The sequence below is a fragment of the Buteo buteo genome, chromosome 5, assembly GCF_964188355.1.
Source record: "Buteo buteo chromosome 5, bButBut1.hap1.1, whole genome shotgun sequence".
NCBI classification, from domain to species: Eukaryota; Metazoa; Chordata; class Aves; order Accipitriformes; family Accipitridae; genus Buteo; species Buteo buteo.
The window spans coordinates 12,564,499-12,583,194 of record NC_134175.1 but is presented as its reverse complement, the minus strand read 5'-3'; the positions used below and the strand labels follow the sequence as shown (position 1 = coordinate 12,583,194).

General features: G+C 40.8%; 1 protein-coding gene across 9 annotated transcripts in view; it reads right to left on the bottom strand.

Annotated features, from left to right (window-relative positions):
* AGAP1 (ArfGAP with GTPase domain, ankyrin repeat and PH domain 1) overlaps nt 1-18,696 on the bottom strand; it is a 395,049-nt gene that overhangs the window by 88,347 nt on the left and 288,006 nt on the right. For all 9 annotated transcript variants that reach the window (XM_075027850.1, XM_075027851.1, XM_075027852.1 and 6 more), the window contains one exon: nt 9,777-9,938. In XM_075027850.1, the coding sequence (XP_074883951.1) occupies nt 9,777-9,938 (162 nt within the window). The remainder of the gene's footprint in view (nt 1-9,776; nt 9,939-18,696) is intronic.

Sequence of the window (18,696 nt, the reverse complement as noted above, 5' to 3'; positions counted from 1 at the left end):
ACTGGCAACTAGCAAATTCCCCAAACCTGTAATGCCTACAAGGTACAAAAGAGAGCATCAGACTCATGATGCTGGGCAAATACTGTGCATGCAGACTCTTCAGTTGCAACCAGCTGGAAACACCATCTTCACTCCAACTTCCCTGTAAGCAGACAGCATTAGATACACCTAAATCACAAACTTTATCAAATGAGACTTTCTACATCTCTCTTGCTAGATTCCATGTCAGGAATACCTTTATTTGGAGCACAGAGGGGAGACAACCAGCAAAGCTGTGCATTGGGAAAGATCATCACTTGTTTCACCTGGATTTAAAGGCTGATGTGGTTTCACTGTCCACTGAGGTTCTTCAGACCTGGAGCAAGGAGGCTGATTACACAAGGAGTATTTCCTGGCACTATGCTCAGATTGGTTCTTAGCCCTAAGAATGCATTGAGTAGCAGCATATATTCGTCAGGGCTTACCCACAATTGACTAAAAAGTAGGGTTCTGGAATAAAAAAAACCAACTCAGTTGCTATTTCTACATTCTGTTCTGTGTGTACCTCTTGATTATGAGTTCTTTTTAGTATAATGCCAAGAGCATGTTTTATAACCCTATGCTAGATCAGACCTATTGACACATTCCCCCTTGAATTCCAGGTTTGAGCTATACATGACAAACCTCCACAATCAAGCCACTGTCATTAATCTCATGTTACATATTATGGTAAAAAGTGCATGTCTGTAGTCAACTGGCATCCCATCAACCCTCCCCTCAAAGCTGCCCTGTGCCTCCTAAGGCAAACGGCAGTTTAACAAGGCATGCCATAGAGAAGCAGAGCATACAAACAGCCACAACAGGTCAGGGCATGAGGTCCACCTAGCCTGCTATGCTTTCATCAGCAACTAGTGGGAGATGCCTACAAAAAGCAGAACAAGAACAGATAAAGCAACGTGTACCCTGCTATACCTTCCAGAATGGTCCATGGTTGGGAGATGTTGTAATCTTTATTTTAAGAGACCTTCATGGATTTTTCTTCTTCATATTTGTCTAATCTAGTGCTTCTGGTTTAGCTGCTTAAGGTCTTCAGAAGGGAATTACTTAGGACTTCCATGTTTTAAAGGCAGCTTCTCCCCAATGTACCTCTGCAGCTCAGTTCCAATAAGCTCATGAGTCCCACGTACACAGAAAGCTGAGGACGAGGCATCCTTCAAAAATTAAGTCTTCCTGCTACACCATAATAACCAATTATTTAAATTGTGGCACCTTGACTCAAGAGATCAGTTATGTGGTGAACAGGAAAACACAAGTTATACTTAACAGAATGACCTTATTTTAGTCTTGTAATTTACTATAGCTTTATAATACATAGTCATCTCATTTTATTTTTAAGATAGTTTAATTTAGCTATATAGATTCATAATGAAATTACAGTCTTAGGCTCTGGAAAAACTGGCAAGGAACGTTTAAAGTAGACACTCTTACTTCAGTAACAAAACAGAACTAACTTCTCTAGCAGGATTAATATCTTACAAGTACTTCTTGCTATCTTGTAAACATCATGTTGTGAACATCAGGAAGCTTTTTCATAATCAAGGTCTCTGTCTCAGGCTGACAGCATAGTTCTAAGGACACTAATTACCTGAAGTCAGTAAAACACCAAGGTGTCACTTGTTTTCATTCAATTATAAAGACACTTAGAACTTCTTCCTTTTCCAAAAAATCAGGCCAAATCACAGTGCAGCACTTGTACTAAGGATACAGAGTGTACCCTTCTGCAGTCACAACACAGAGTGCTTAATGTACTAAGAGTGGGACCACTTTTCACAGAAATGTAGGGGGGAAAAAAAAAGTGTTATCTTTCTCTAGCTATCCAGATGTGCTGGTGTGTACAACCACCACCAATTCATCCTGGGACTCAACCTTTCCAGAATCCCCTTCCCCACTGACCACCACTGCGACACTTTTCCTTTCAACCAGGTAGGCGGAACCAGCAGCCTCTTCCGACCCTGAGCTAACAGTGGTTTTAAAGAGAAGAGGGAATCTTTCAACTTGTTTAGCCTGCAATGAAGTAGGTTAAAACAATAGATGAGCTTCACCTCCCTTGTCTTTCACTCCTCAGCATCAACATAAATGTCTTTCAGCAGCAAACCTTTCATGTCAGATAGGCTGTGACGACTGAGGCTGAAGGTTTCCCAACAAGTGACCTTTATGCCTTGGTTGAAAGTAAGTCTCTGAAGATTCGGTCTAGATTTTATTAATTTCTGCCCTCCTGCTTCTCAGGTGTACAACAATTGGCCAGTACTATATCTCCTGCGAAGCAGTGAATGAAGTTACTGATGATCAGTGGAATTGAAACCAAAGAGTGTTTTGACACTGAATAGGTGATAACCTCTGAGACACTTGCAGTACGCTTAAATCAAAACAAGCATTTGGCATTACAGACAACAAATATGGTCACATACTGTTGATTTTTTTTTTTTAAGTTCTCATGCAGACAGAAGAAAATACAGCTAGATATTTTGCTCAGTTTTGTTTCATTTTTAATGCCAACTAAGACCTTTTTTGTTTGCTTGTTTGTCTGGTTGGTTGGTTGGTTTTTTTAAAGAAATTTTTACCTACAAAGCAGCTAGAGCAGAGAATGGCTGGACCAGGCAAGGCCTACAACTCTTTTGAGATAATCCACAAAATCAGGATGCATATACTTATCAAACCACACTCCTAAAATCTTATTAAAGGCAAGCTTGTTAAACTCCAGATTTAGTGACGATTAGCAAAGCAGAACTTGGGTCTTTTGTGTGCAGTATGCAATTCAGCAAAATGCTATTTGCTGAAATTTCTGAAATGTTTCATGCACAGGAGAACTACACAAATGACATTACGATCAACAAATTGTGTATTAAGAGAATTCATCAGTAACCCTAAATTAATTACAAACCTATTTAAAAAACCCCCAACGTTCCTAGCTATCTGCTTATACTGCAAACCCTTCCAGTTCCAAATAAATGCTTCTTTCTTCAACACCGCAATCAAAACACCACTTTTGTATCAATCTCACTTAAAATACTGCTGAACATTTTTTAAAACTATGGAACATTTGCTTGCTAAAACTTCGGGCACTTAAGAGACCAGAAATAGAAACAAAACCTGCTCTCACTAAACCATCCATCACAAGATGCACAGAAATACTGCATGACAGGATGGAAACATATTCCTCTTCTGTATGACACGGGTCTGCATTTGGGTTTTTAAATTTTTTATATGTTTTTTTTTTAGAGGGGAAAATGCTTAAGACATCTCTAACCACTTTAAGGAGAGTATAACTGCAAAAAAAATTGGGCATGGAAAAAATTAAGGAACAACTGTTTTCCCCTACTGATTTATCCTCAGACTTTGTGTTACTGCTTTACCGCACATGGGGAACCCCCTGCCGCAAGCTAACACGCTCAGCCCCCATGTGCATCGCGGCAGCAGCAGCGTCCCAGCGCAGGCTATGCACACAGATAGGGTGCTGGGATGGGCTTTGCAGCCCACATGGGGCTAGATGGATGAACGGCTTCTAAATGAGTTAGCTTAAATTAACTCTGATATGTCCACACATAGGCCACAGGAATATGATGAAAACTCTTCCCTAATGCCAGCACTAATGCTTTATTTCATTTTCACATGTTCACCCATCCCACAGTATCAGAAACCTGCCTTCTTACTGAAATAAAAACCACTTTTCCAAGAACACCCCCAAATCCACTCCTACTACACAGTCAGTTGTAAATATTGATAGTTGATTTATAGGGACCAGTAACATAACTAGGATGACAAGATTACCAGGAATAATTTCTGTGGAGTTGCTACATGGGCAACATCTGTTTGCCTGTACAACTGCAGCAGTATACTTAATTATCCCGTAACGGACTGGAAAGAGCTTTTACTTGAGGAAGTTTTGGTGGCAGCTTAGTTCTGTGCCTTACTTCAAGCAATACAATCCATACAGGGACCTTGATATCTAATAGATTTGATTCCAAAGGTTACAAACTCTTGAAAAGGTGAGTAGTTTTGCCCTTGCTGCAGCTGCAGGTCAAGATATTAGATTTCACATCTTCCTTGCAGAGAAAAGGGAGTGACGATGCTGTGACTTTTTGTGCTGGAAAGGTTTCTGAACATGCTGTCCTCTGACAATGTCAGAAGGTTTCTTCCAGACCATAAAAAGCAAAAAAAAAAAAAAGAAAAAAGAAAAAAGAAAAAAAAATAGCACCAAGTAAAAATACATTCCTTCATCATGGTGCTTAATTCAATGTATTTATAAGTAAGTATTAGCATTAACAATGTCAAGTCCATCTCTCAAATGAAGATTCTACTCTCCCACAAACACTATAGCTCATTGTTTGCATCTGTTTCACTGAACAGACCTCAGAGGTGTTTCCACTAAATTTCCAAAATTCCCAAATCACTTTTTTTTTTAATGCATGGTTAGAGAAATTTCATTTTTTTAGTTCAGTCTAGCTGCCGCACACTTACTAGAACTATGCACCTAAGGAAATGCATGTTAAAATTGTCTGGAGAAGACTATGCACAGAGCCGTGTACAGAGCCAAGCATGTTTAAATCATTTCAGCATACAATGCCAGCAGGTAAATCACAGGGACGCTTGAGGGATGAGACTAAGGAAAGCTTAGCGTGAGAAGCTGCAGGTAAAACGCACACAGGTTTTTTTCATGCATTGCATACTGCATATTCAGTTGACAGCTGTATTGCTTCCAATTTACAGAAAACATCAAATTTTCAGGTGTTATACAGATTCCAGAGATGGATGCTAAGAACTGCATTTCCCTAATACGGTTTGTCATTCTGGTTTTGGGATGGCTGAAAGGGGCCAAGAAGTCTTGGGAATGAACTGGCACCTCCCTTGGCTTTTTGCACCTTGTCCCACCCTCTTGGACTCAAGTCCCCATGCAGCTGAGAAACCAGATGAAAGCAGTGAAATTTTTGCTTATTGCTAAAAGTACAAATGAGAAGTCTGACTAAACCCTGTTTTTCCATCCACAGAAAACAAATGAATATATTTTCATTTCAAACTTAACTACAGCTCATCTTCAACACTCCCTGAGATTCGGAACAGAAAAATGACTTCAGTGTTATAAAACATGCATGTGAAGAACACAAGCTTTTGAAGTACCTTTACCAGTTCACTCCGGTAAAAGAAGAAAAATATAATTTCTCAGTAAACTGGGGTTCATCCTTGGCTACAAGCCAGAAAGCGTACACCTAGAGTTGGGGGCTAGACTGCACAGATCTGAAAAGCACAGGGAAAAGCAATTACTTTACAAGGGGCAGAGAACAAACACCTTTGTGTTAAGAAAACAGGTCTAAAAAGAAACATAAAAGGTCTTTCCTCGTCCTTCAAAAGTTCTTTAGAAATCAGCGATGAAGAAGAATGTGGAACATGGATTTACAGAGAAAACACAGAGTTTGGAAAGTCTACTGAGTCGCTAATCACATTTACTACTCTGTCATCAATTCCTGTTTCTCAGCTCCATCTGCATGAATGGAAACACAGAACTACGCTTGTTTTGCCTATGCTGCCGAGAGAGAAGATAAATTAACAGCACTCTGCCTGCAGCTGCCTTGCATCTCCCTGAGTGAAGGAGTGATTCACCCGTCTACCTGGATGCAGTCGGACTGGCCTTACAGCAGACAGCAACATTGGCCATTGGCGACAGCTCTTAGTCAATGGAACACTTGCAGAGCACAGCTGATCCAGATTTGATGCAGATTTGGGCTTTCTATAGCTCCTAAAATCTCACAGATGGATTGAGGGCAGGCAGGTTCAAGCTGGCATAGCCATGAAGCTTTGAAACTGTCTAACAAGAGTAAGAAAAATAAACAATGGGAAAGGTCTTTCTGTAAGAGTACTTCCAAGAAAGCTTTTTAATTTTTCTACTTGTTTTCAAGCTGAAAAACCTTCTTATCATCGCTAGCTGTTCCACTAACTGCAGCAGCACAAGGGTACCAAAACAGACTGGGCTCTGAGCTGCTATTCCTCTTTGAAACACAGCACTGTATAATCCTGCTCTGAGCAAGTTTAGACAGCATGGTGGGAAAAACACTGCTGGTTGCTGGCACCTTGCCTAATGTAAGCATTCCTGCTGTTACCCTCAAAAACACTGAGAAATTTTTTCAGTGACAAGTTCTGTACGGAGAACTAAAAAACTTCTCTCTGGGTTTCATTGCACTGGAAAAATTTCAGAAGAATCTGGTTTTCCAAAATAGGAATTGAATTTTAATTTTCATCCAACTGCAGCACAGTTGCTTTAGTATTTTTGTTGCTGCAACCGTTGTCTCAGAAAGCCTGCAGAAAGATAAACCAAGTAAGATGAAAGAATCGATCCCAGAAAGAGAGGGCTGTGCATGTGCAGATAGTGTGGAGAAAGAAGAATCAGCATGACCTTTATGGAAGGGCATAAAAGAGATGAGCATCAGTCCTTGGAATTAGTGAATCACCCTGGGCTCACTAGTGTCCATCATCGTGATATCTGAATACTTGGGCAGAGGTCAATGATCAAAGCAGGCACGTTCAAGGAGAAAAAAAGACCACAAAGTGCAGTAAAAATGCTAGAGTTTGCTGAAGACCAGATTTAAACCTCATTGAACACCTAAGCTTTGCTACAGACAAAAATGAAGGAACCCAGAATTTCTGTTTGAAAGCTGACACTTGAAAAGTGCCTGGACCCAAAGGAAGGCAACATAAAATCCAGAATTACTCAAATCATTTAACTCTGATCCATTGTAACTGTCTGAGAATAGCTACTGCAGGAGTATCCTCCTCTTCCTTTTCACAGCGAGCTCAGGATTTCCAGAAGGAAGGAAGATATGGTTCTCCCATGATTATCACCAGTCTTCTGTACTCCATTTTCAATAAGTCACCTGCCGTATCTCAAACACTCAATCAAAGTTGCCAAGGCAAAGCATGCATCCCTCAGAACATCTCCCTTTTACTGTTTAATTTGGATTTGTGGTCTTCAAAACTGCAGTAACCCTCTGAGGGTTTAAATCTATGCTTACGGCAAGTGTGGAAGAAGAAAAATCAAACCGGAAATCTTTTAGGTCATTGGACAGATTTGTAGCCAAGCGCTGCAGAACAAAGAAATAAGCCTTTTCCTGAGGAAAGGCTGAATTATTGAACTGAAAACTGCTTTGAATCGCAAGATGGATGTGAAAATGCTACATTCAACTACTTGGAGAAAAACCTGTAATGGCCTGAAGCACCTCAGATACACACCCCACTAGCAGCAGACTGGCTTGTGACATAGGTTGTGCCAGGACTGGAGTTATTCCCGTTATTCAGCATCACAACAAGCTCAGAGAGATAAACACTACCTGTCTGGTCAACCATAAAGCATACCCAACCTTTTGGTGCAAGCCAGAAATTACAAGTACCAGAAAACACACACAAAGGTTGCAAGTGCCCACATGCCAGGATTTGGAAAAAGGAACCCTCAGCCTTTGTTAGACTTGCTAGAAAGTACTTCACAGGAATCTACAATCATCATTACTTTTTCTGAGATGCCCTTCTTCTAAAAGGACAGGGAACCCGAGCACGCTTCATTGCTTTCTCCTTCAGCTACCACTGACAGACGAGGCTGACTGTCCTAACTGTCAGGCATCTCCTCCCAACCTTGCTAAGGATTCAAGGGCCAGTAAGATTAGTTATCTGCTGAAGGATGCCTGGAGTTCCTCTCACGCACAGCAAGAACGCTGTGTAGAAAGTTGTGATTCTGTTCTTGTGGCCAATTGTTGTTTTTCACTGGGCTGTGCTTTTAAAGAGATGTTATAAAGAATTTAACTGTGGTCCACCTAAGACACAACTGTGAGCCCCAAGCCAGAGAAGAGTGCCCATCTCAGAAGACATGCAAGAAGAGGTGGGTCAAAGAAAGCTGATGGGCTAACGTAGAGATACAAAGACTGTAAAAGCAAGCGTTGGCACTCACTACTACTTCTAAGGCTCCCTGTGCCTTACTTAGTTACTGCTTGCCAGCCAATTCTTGCCCTTCTGGAAGCATATTTATCCCATTTACATGAAAGAGGACAATTTTGTTGAGTTATCGCCAAAGGATTTCAGACTAGCATGTTATGATGCTGGAAGACAAGGAGAAGAGCAAGAGAAAACAGAGAAAGATGAAGGAGCACATACTCCCCACTTCAATCAGAACAGGGATTTCAGGGACAAGATGCACAACAACTGCAGATCCCCCATTGCACGCTGCAGGTCAGAAGTCCGCGCCTGCAGACCAGGACCACACAGGCTCCAGCTCCAGTGACTTGTGAAAATAATCTCCCCAGGAGAAAGAAAACATACATGTATTAACTACTTAGAAAGAGATTTTTCAAAGGCTCTGGATATCCAGCTGGTCTTGATTCATATTGACTTCAACAAAATAGTCTTGGACCAATGGTGAGCGCTCTGAAAAATCCCCTCTATAACTTGCCATTGAGGTATGAAAATAAGTGGTGTAAAAGGGATTGTTAAAAAAAAAAAAAAGATAACATTAAAAATGAAAGGTTAAAATAAAATTTGGCTTCAGGCCATAAATTAGGAGGAAACTAACAGTAAAGATAGTTAAATGACTGGCAAGAGAACGCAACAGGAGATATGAAAAAAAACTGATGGCTTTTAAAAAAGGATTTGTATAGATAGCTGGGGAAATAAATTCCGTATGTGAAAGAAGTGCAATTGAGAAATTAAATAAATGGAAAATAAGGATGACTAAGTAGTAGTTAACATGCCCCTTCTCAGTTGTATACTATTATCATATCTATTTTTAATGTCTCTTCAGCCGTCTGCAATTGTCATCCTTTTTTCAGAACTTGCTCCAACGCTCTTTGATACTGAATTAGCTGTTTTTTTACTCTCCAATGCTTACAACCGCATCTTTTTCTTACTCAACACTCCCCTTTTCCAACAATGTTGTTCCATTGTCTCTGTTTTTCATCTCTCCTTATATGTTGACTCCCCAGTTTCTGAGCTTTCCAACTACCCTTGTTCATCTTTTTTTCTGGAGCTCTTTTGGTTGAATCCTAGCATGTTTCTTTTCTTCTTTTCTAAAGATACAAGCATGTTTTATATCATATCTGGCTACTGTACACATTGTTACCCCTTCAGAAGGGCATTGAACAGCTATAGCAGTGTTCATGTTGGAAATAGTAAGCTAAACCTAAGGGAAAAAAGAAGTTCTTTTTGGCTTTTCCTTTTTGGTTCTTAAAAAAGAACCCAAACATTTAAACTCTCCCCTTTTCCTTTTTATCCTCCAATAACACAATCTCTCCATGAGCAACTGAATATTCAAACAATAACAGGCAGCAGAAGCGTTTGCGATTCTAGAGCTCAGGATGGGTCAAAGCAGAAGAGGTACAACAAGATTTATTAATACTGAAAAAATACAAAAGTTCTAATGTGATGTATGGGCTACTGAGTGAACCTGACTTTTTCTTTCTTTTTACCTTCACAAGTATGCCTGCACCTTACCTTTACTGCTAATGATTCTCCATATTAACTTGGGGACACTTTTTTATTTATTAAAAAACATCAGTTCCAAACACGTTTCAGACAGTGGAATTCACTATCCAAGTGATACTTCAGAATATTCAGCTTCATCGTTAAAAGATCAGTGTTTAATTTCTCTTCTTCAGTACAATTCTCTTTACCTTCTGTATGCAAAGCCAATGGTGTAGTTGGGTTGTACTAACAATGCTCTTTGGAATATTTTCCAAATTCAGACTTCCGCCATAGAGTAAGCTTACCTTCAGCTGTGCCCGAGATACCATCAGCTTTGAAATTGCTCGTGCTTTTCTTCCTGCGGTGTTTCTTTCTGTTGGCATGAGGTGAAGGAGGTGGATCAAGTTTGGGACTCGTCGTACTGGATATACTTGGGCTCGAACACACAGAATCTCCTAACCCGGTATCTGCAATGTGGGGAGGGGAAGAAAAAAAAAAATTAAGGAAAAAGAAAAATACTGCATAATTTAAATTAATGATTGCTAGAATCCAAGATATAACCCTTTGCTATTTGTTAGCAGCTAACTTCTTGAGCTCATTGACCTCCAAAGGCTACAAAAGAGTCTCCTAACAATATCCCTTACTTCTTCAATAAGGTACAGAAAAGCAACTTGGCTGAAGTTCTGATTAAAGTCCTATTAAATCAACAGGACTTTGCATCAATTTTAGAAACAGGCCAGCTGGAACTGACAAAAAACAATGGGAAATCACTTTATTATTTCCAATTGCTCTTTCTTACAAAGATCTTACTGATCCTCAAATTAACTCGTATAACGCTAGGACATTTTAATACATAATAGAACAGAGATATCTTAACATCCTCTGAACGCTATCTGCTTTCATTAATATTAAAGACAACACAGAGAGAAAAGGTGGTAATGGCAATAAAGATGGGAAAACAAGGTGTGAACTCATGTATGCCTCGTACAATTAATATTGTGTGATAAAGGGTCACTTACTACCTGCTCCCAATGAAAAAAATAATCCCATGTTCAGTGTGTTTGGTTTCCCTCTGTATTAGCTATGGTATGGTAGCATAACATGCAACAATTTCAAGAACTAATGACAGAGTCATTTTCTCCCCTCCGCCACCAATTAGCTCGCTCAACCAAATCAAAATTAAAGCTTGATGACACCCCCCTCTCGTAAGCATAGACCCACAGTCTCATCTGTGGTCCATGTAATGGCCGGTAATACATGAATGCCTTCTCTTTGAGTAGTTGTTCTTGTTTTCAGTCAAGAAACATCTAACAGCCATATTTAACACAAGTGTAGGAAATGAAGACATACTTGAAACTTCACTCTCTATCTGGGTCCTTTCACGTAGCAAATACTCAACTAACCTTAATCCAGTATTTTTTCCCAAGGTTGGTAATATGATTTTAGTTTAATTGCAACAAATCTTTTGGCTATGATCAGTACTAAATGCATTTCTATTTTGTTGGTTTGGTTTTGTTTTTAATTATACAGTTTAATGTAACATCCTACACTTTAAGTAAAGTGCTTGCTGTCAGGTAAAGTGAAGCTGTTTCCAGAACCTTGGTTAGATAGCACATTGCACTAAAGTGCAATACCAGGACTGCACTTAAGATGAATTAGTATGTCAGAAGACTATCAAGCCAAAGACTACTTAAAAAGTAGCTCTTGATTTTTTGAGTAGTTAAATCCCCATACAACTGCCTGTTTGACAAAGAAACACTTATTTTCTTTTTTTCTAATGAAGTTTACTTACTAATTACCTGCTGAGCACAATTGTGCTCCAAGTTATTAGTGAGGGATAAGTTATGGAGCTAATTGCCTGGCAACAGAGACCAAATCAAATGTAAGCTTATTATTAAGGATTTTTGTTCTTTTCCCTATGTTCACTATTTTGAAACCAATCATCAAGTATTTAACCACAAAAGGGAATCACGGGAATGTATTTACTGTGTATCTCTATAGGAGATTTTAAGTATTTGACCCAGAAATGCTCAAAGCAGCTATCCTGTAAGGGTCTGCTGTCTCCCTGGATGAAGAGGAAGGCAAACCCTGACGAGAATCCATGCCAGTGCTCAGGATGCTCTTGGCAAAAGGGACACGGATACCTTTGGATCCTTGACACTGAAAGAAGAGAAGATGCAAAAAAGAATGCCAGCAATACGAAGGTATGACCATGGATGCAAGCTGGTTAGTGCTAGTCTTAAACATTGACCTCCAGTTTGAGACTTGAGAAGGTTTCATACATTGGGTACTTAAAAAGAAGAAAAAACCACACACAAAACCCCCTCCTTTGAAGCAATGACGTGAAAATTGCCGTGTTGAGACAGGTCAGCCACAGAGCCAGGCAAGGAAGGGGCCTGGCTGTGGCAGCAAGGTCTGCCATAGGGCACCAAAAATGCATCTCATTGATTTTCATTTGCTTGTGAAAATCCAGAAAATTCATAAATATCACAGAAAAATCCCAGAGAGCACACCAGACATAAAGGCTTGCTCACATCTAACACAGTTTCTCAAAATGCTTCACTTTTTCCCCTCAGAAAATAGGAGGCAAGAGGCACATGGACAGGCCTCATTCTCAGCTTTCACTTTAAAAAGAATTATGCCATTTTACTCACAGGGAGGAAAAAAAAAAAAATCCAGGAAAAACCAACTCTACAACCCTCACCCATGCCTTTCACAAAGCTCGTTTCCAAATATTTGTGATGCCGAGACGCATACCGAAAGGGCATAAGAGGTGGGCATACGAGTGCTGTGTGTGACTCCAGCATCAACCACAATGCCCTGGACCCGTAAAATGGTCAAGAAACCCTACTCTGACACAAAATTGCAGAATATATTTTTCAGCAGGATCCTGGTTAAAAAATATTAAGGTAGATCTGTATGCTCACTGGAGCTTACTCTAATTTCTAGGCTATAAATTGCACCAACAAAACCTGCTTGTGAGCTTTGAAAAATAGGACACTTACACACGTAGCGTCCGACTGCTCGCATCGGAGAGCTGAAGAATTAACCTCCTATGGTAAATCCTCGTGATCCGCAGCCCTTTCCAGGTAATAACCTGCTGTCCTTGGGTCAAACGGCTCTGAAGCGAAGAGCCCGAAGCTTTCCCTCCCCCTCAACCAGAAAAGAAACGCAAGTCGCTCGTAAACGGGTGCCGAGCTGATATTGTTGGTGTATTAATGCCCTGTATTCCCGGTTTCGGAGACCACCCTTTGAAGATGGAAGTTATTTAACATTCTCCCGGTTTAAAATATGAGCAATCAAAAGGCGCTAGGCTTACACGCTGTGCTTTCCCATTTCCCACTACTTCTCTTGCCTGACAAGGTATTCTTCAAATTGAAAAGAGGGCTCCTGAAAGCCCGGCTTCGGAAAACTGTAAATGAGTTCAGGCTTCAGCCCGCTGAATGCAATTTCATACTCCTGACTGAATACAAATAATGCATTTTATTTTGTATCAATTACCACGCCTGAGAACAGACGACCACTGTCGGCGCTATTAAATATATAAAAAAAAAAAAAAAAAAAAAAGGCAAGCAAAAAGGCACGCCAAATTAAAAAAGCAAGCGCCTCATTACTCCACATCTAAACCAGCTTTGACAGAGGCACTGGAACTCATAAGATGCGTTTCACTGGGTTGGGATGGGCTGTTTTGCAGCCATCCCGTGCGTTCAATGTCAGCCATTAGTTCTTCCCAATCGGGCATCAATGTTCAACGCACACCCAAAAAAATATATAATACTAGTAATAATAATAACAATCTGCAGCCTCTCCGAGCTTCAATACTTGAAGTATGAGTCAAAGAAGCAGTTTCACTTTTCACTCGGGAAGCTGACAAGCATGACTAGAGGGGGAATAAAATAACATTCAGTTCGCATAAATATCAAGCGGGCTGCTTGAGACTGATGGGCCAGGAATGTATTCTTAGCCATCATTCTGGCAGACAGGCCCAAGGACACTCATAACTTATTTTACAATCATTTAGTTTCAGCTCAAGTGGAAAACGTGACAACTTATCTCTGCTGACAAGATGCCATATCAAACCTTACAATTAACTCTCCCACGATTATCTGCCCAGCCCATCATTAGCTTTGCAGTTTTTCATGGACTGTACAGGCAGCTTTCCTTGATGATGGTCGTCATTTGCAGGGTGTATATCTATATTATACAACATTAAGGACAAAACTGTCCCCTTGCCATGTAGCTGGGGTTGCCCTGGGCAGCGCATCCTCGGTTCTGCAACTGCTGGGCCACGTTTCAAGTGATGTGCAGCAATACACTGCTGAAAAATGTTTTCTTCTCCAAAACAGAGCATCACCATGCTCCAGCCTATGACTGCTGCTGCCTGCAGCCTACAGAAGTGAGCTAGAGATGCCCATGCCCTCTCCCAGCAAACAGCCAGCCTTCCTCCCTGCCCTCTCTCCCCAGTGCGATTATTAACTCCTCTCAGTTGCAAGAGCTGACACCAGCCACATCCTTGCAGTTTACCTCTGCATGCTCATGACGCGATAAGGAGGATGCCATGAATTTCACATCCGTGTTCGGCGACTTTCCGTACCGACGAGAAAATGTGTTTCTCATTGAAAGGTGAGTTTCTAGCTTTGCAGGGTCTTGAAATAATGGCAAGTTTATACCAAGGTATAGGAGAGCTTCTACACAAACCAGTATGACAAAATACAGGCGCTCATTCCAGAGAAAGTAGTAAAATAATCAGTTCAGAGTATATTGAGGGTCAGTTTATACCTACGCAAGTTATTTGAGGCCATTTTAAAATATGCAGTAGCTCACTCCCTGCCCAGGAACAACAAGTGACACTTGGTAACCAAACCCCTTAAGTTATCAAGAGATGGGATATCAAAAAACCCAACCACTCTGTTGTTAGCGCAGTGATTTTTCTTTATAGATGCATGACACATGGGATAAGACAAAGATTCTGCTTGTTCAAATCTGACCCTCATTTGCTAGAACTTACAAAACAACAAAAAAAAAAGCCAATGCAGCTTTTATTCCAGAAAGCAAGTCCCATGCCTGCCTCTCCCCTAGATGCATTTTGTAATCACAGTTGTAAGAGAAATTCTTTTCAATTATGACAAATTCTGGTAGAAGAAACAAGAGGCGGAAAGGAAGAAGTATGTTGTCTACAACTACAACCCAGAATTGTGAGACGGAACATTAAATGAAAAATGAAACCAACCAATCCTTCTCAGAAGAGTCTCAAGGGCTGTGCTGTTGTACTGCGGTTTATTTGCCATTTCAAACACATTTGATACCCTCTCGCAATATTACGATGTTTGCAAAAGGTAATATTCCACACAAGTCCCACTTCTTATCTTTTTATTGTTTTATTGTTTGGAAGCCGCGTGGACAACTCCATTTGTGTCCTCTAAGGATGTCGCGAGAATCCTCCTAGATTTGAAAAGGGTAAGAAATCCAATTCAAACCCAGCCTGTGATTCCTCGGTGTCCCTAGCACAGTACAATGACTAACTTGCATCCCATATTCCCAAACATCTGTACCGAGCATGTCCGATATTAAAACTGAAGTAATTTCTCCTTCACCACTTGCAGTGCCTGCACAGCAAAGCTGCAGAAGATACCAGCCCAGGAACCAAGGAGGTGAAGAAAATTAGGGACAATAAGCAGGCATGAGTGCCCCAGGCCAGGGTAAAAGGGCAGGGGTGCGAAAAGCATGAGGAAAGGAGGCAACATATAAGGTGCCGGAATAGCACAGCACAAAGGCTGAGATACAAAAATCCGAGAGCGGAGCTTCATCTTTGGCCCACGGTTCCTATTCTCTCTCATACGCACACACACAACCCTCTCTCCTGTGTAACCATCTGCAGCGGAAACAAGAGTATTCTGACCTCTTCTATCTTCATGTCTTTTGATTTATTTCATATTTTTGTCAAATCACCTATTTACAAAAACTTGAAACAAACTCAACAGGTGACGCTATTCTCCACAGACCAAAGTCGAGCTTGATCTGGTTTACATTTTTCTTGCATCTTCTTGTTAAAATTTTCCAACAGGCTTTCAAAGTAAAATTAGACTTTTTTGTCAAGCCCAGCTCCCGAATGCAGCCTTATTCTCAAGTGGCTGGAGATTGATTAATTTGGGTTTTTGATTTGCCGAAGTGACAAGAAGTCAGACGTTACAAAAGCAGGACCGGTGAATGGGATCAATTAAAGAGCAGAAGCAGCAACACAATTAATAGCACCAGGTTCAAGGGGAAAAAGAAAGTGCTGATGACGAAAACAACAGCAACAGCTCTGACTGCAGCAGGAATCTTTGCCGCGACCCAAGGAAGGCTGAATCCAAAGAGGGTGTTTCAGAACTTTTACTATGCCATTAGTGTTGAAATGAAATAAGGCAAAGATGTCGGTAGCTGGACTGAATAATAAAAAAAATAGCTGGACACTTTCATCTTCCACACATGTGTTTTAAATAGAGGCGAAAAAAGCAATCCTTTTATTTAAACAGGGGAAGCAATAGACTAAAACCATCTGTAGTTGTATTTCAGACCCATTTCCCCAAGCTGAGATTTTTCTGGCTGTGAAATCCAATGCTCTACAGCTTCCCTTTACAGCTATTACCATAAATGTTCTATCAAGTTCTTTATATTCCTCCTCTGCCTCAAACCGAAGTTAAAGGGATGCTGCAATTGCACAATGACTGCAGAAGGCTGGAGTCAGGCAACGATGTACAGGACTGACATTAAAATCCTGTCAAAACTGCAGCTTGGCAGAAATCTGCAGATGATAATAAACACTTGTGAGTGGGGGAGAAGGGGTGGCACGAGATTACAGCCTGCAGAAAAAAAAAAGGCAAATATTTTTAAAGTACATGGAGCTCATATCCTTGGTAGGAATTAGGCTCATCCGGTCATCGTTTAGCTGAATTCAGCTTGGACACTCAAGCTATCGAGGGCTTAAATTAACCTGCTGCACTGAATGAAATTAAAAGGAAGCTCTGAGCAGAACCGGGGGATGGAGATGAAAGAGCCTCAGGAGTATTCTCTTTCCACGGTGTCTACCATTTTTCCAGCCTCATGCCTAGAGCCTGTAAATCACAAAGCTATCCTGTCATGTACAGAAAGCCCCACTGAATGCCCAAGTTACTGGCTCCTTCCCTCTAATAGCAATTTCAATTAAATAAGAAAAACAAAGCTTTCTTCTTGACAAAAAAAGATCTCCCTGCTTTTGGAGGGTCTGGCTTTTGATACGTGGTAGTATGCCTCAAGTGAAGCAGACCTGAAGGCATGTTTGGCATGACAGGATTGTTTCCACTCGGCAGCCTAATAAGCCACTTTGTGACAAGCGAGGGACATCATCCACAGACTTGCGAAAGAAAGTCAGTCTCATGACAGTAAGGCACAGATATTGGAAGGACTGGCTTCAATAATTTCAGAGATAGTAAGACCCTTGTTACAATCTCCCTTATCTAAAGGAAAGACAAAGTTACCTCTAGCTCATTTCTTACTAACACGCAATGTCTGGCTGTCTTAAAGGAAGCATGAAAGCAAAAATGCAATATAATCTTTAAAAAAAGCCCACAAAAGTACATTGCTCGCTACATTTTCCCTCCTAAGGAGCAACATGTTACAATGCTAGCAATACACCATCTTGCTCCCTAGAAATCAAAGTATTGCAAGCAAGAAAAGAAGCAACCGTATCCTGCTAACTCCCTTTCAAAGCCATCTTATGAAGTAAGCTCCTTGTATCACAGAAGGAATTTACCACCTGACACAAGGACAGGAAACATCTACTCCTAAGCGACCCTCCTGTGTTGCCAATATGGTGACAAGCAAAATAAAGACTAACTGTATTTTAGAGGACCTGCAAGCCTCAGAACACGAACTGGGAACAAGATGCTAATCTCTCCTCCGCACATCTTGCCTAAAGCAGGTTTAGGTCAGGGGCAGAGATGATATAAACTACTCCCTGAGTTAACAGAGTTTGCTAATTTATCTTATCCCCCATTACACAGGTGCATCTTTGCACTTGCCTACTTCGTACTGTAGGCTGAAAATGCCCTGTGGAAAGATCAAGCATGACAAGTTGTTTGAATATGTAAGGACAACAAACTAGAAAGAGATGCAAGGTCTCAGATATTGTAGGATGCCACCACATCCCAAGGCAAACTAACTTCATGGCTCCCGCTGAACAGATCTACAGTCTAGATGAATAAGGGATGTCTCTAATTCTTCTGGCATAACGTTCTCACTAGGCAGCATCAGATCTGTTGAGAAGATGTGATTCTTACATGGTGTCACCCTGAATTGCTACAAACTAGGTCTATGATGCTACAGGCATTGCTTCTCCTGGCCATCAACTGTATACAAAACAGAAAGGTGAGGAATATTACAGAAGGCAGCCAGTTATGGCGATTCATTTCAGGTAACTAGTTCTTAGCCACCCCATGGAGGAGAAAGAATATGGATGGTCCTTCTGAAGACAAATCATACGGCTGCAGAATGGTTTCAGGGCAGTATCTCCTGGTCTGATTCCAGGCCATGTGTTGGTTAGTCTATCCCCCACTTTTGAAGCCACGTAGATCATCAGACACCTCAAGAATAGTTACCAGCTGCAGCATGCTGGACCTAGCGAACCCATCAAGCCCATCCCAACTAATGTTGATTTGCAGAAAAATAAACACTTGGAGCACCGCTGAAAGAATAGATCTTGGATGAACAAGATACACCATGATCAAGTACACACAACATTTTGTGACAAATACTGTTTTATATCCTTGGTCAAAATGATATGCATAGTAAACTCACCTTAATTAAACAGAGAGGGTCAGAGCTCCGCCCTGATCTAGCGATCAGCATTGTCTTCCAATTGCAAACAAAACTCATTTAACAATATTTTGCTTTGAAACAGAGCCTTGAGGTCTCAAGGCACTTGGAGAATAATGAACCTATGCCTTACTGAATAATTTCCTACTAAAATATTTACCTTGTATTTCAAGATAGGCAAAATAAGACAGAAAGGAAGAACTGACTCTCTTCAAAGAAATGCTCAGAGCCAGAAAGATGTCTCTTGTCTCTACTCTTGTACTTTCACCTTCAGGCTGTATAACCTGTGGATAACTTCAAGCATCAAACCCACTCACTGGTAATTGAGAAGAAGATAGGAAACTCTCCACCGTCAGTCCACAAGACTTCAGTGACAAGCCCTAATACCAGTGT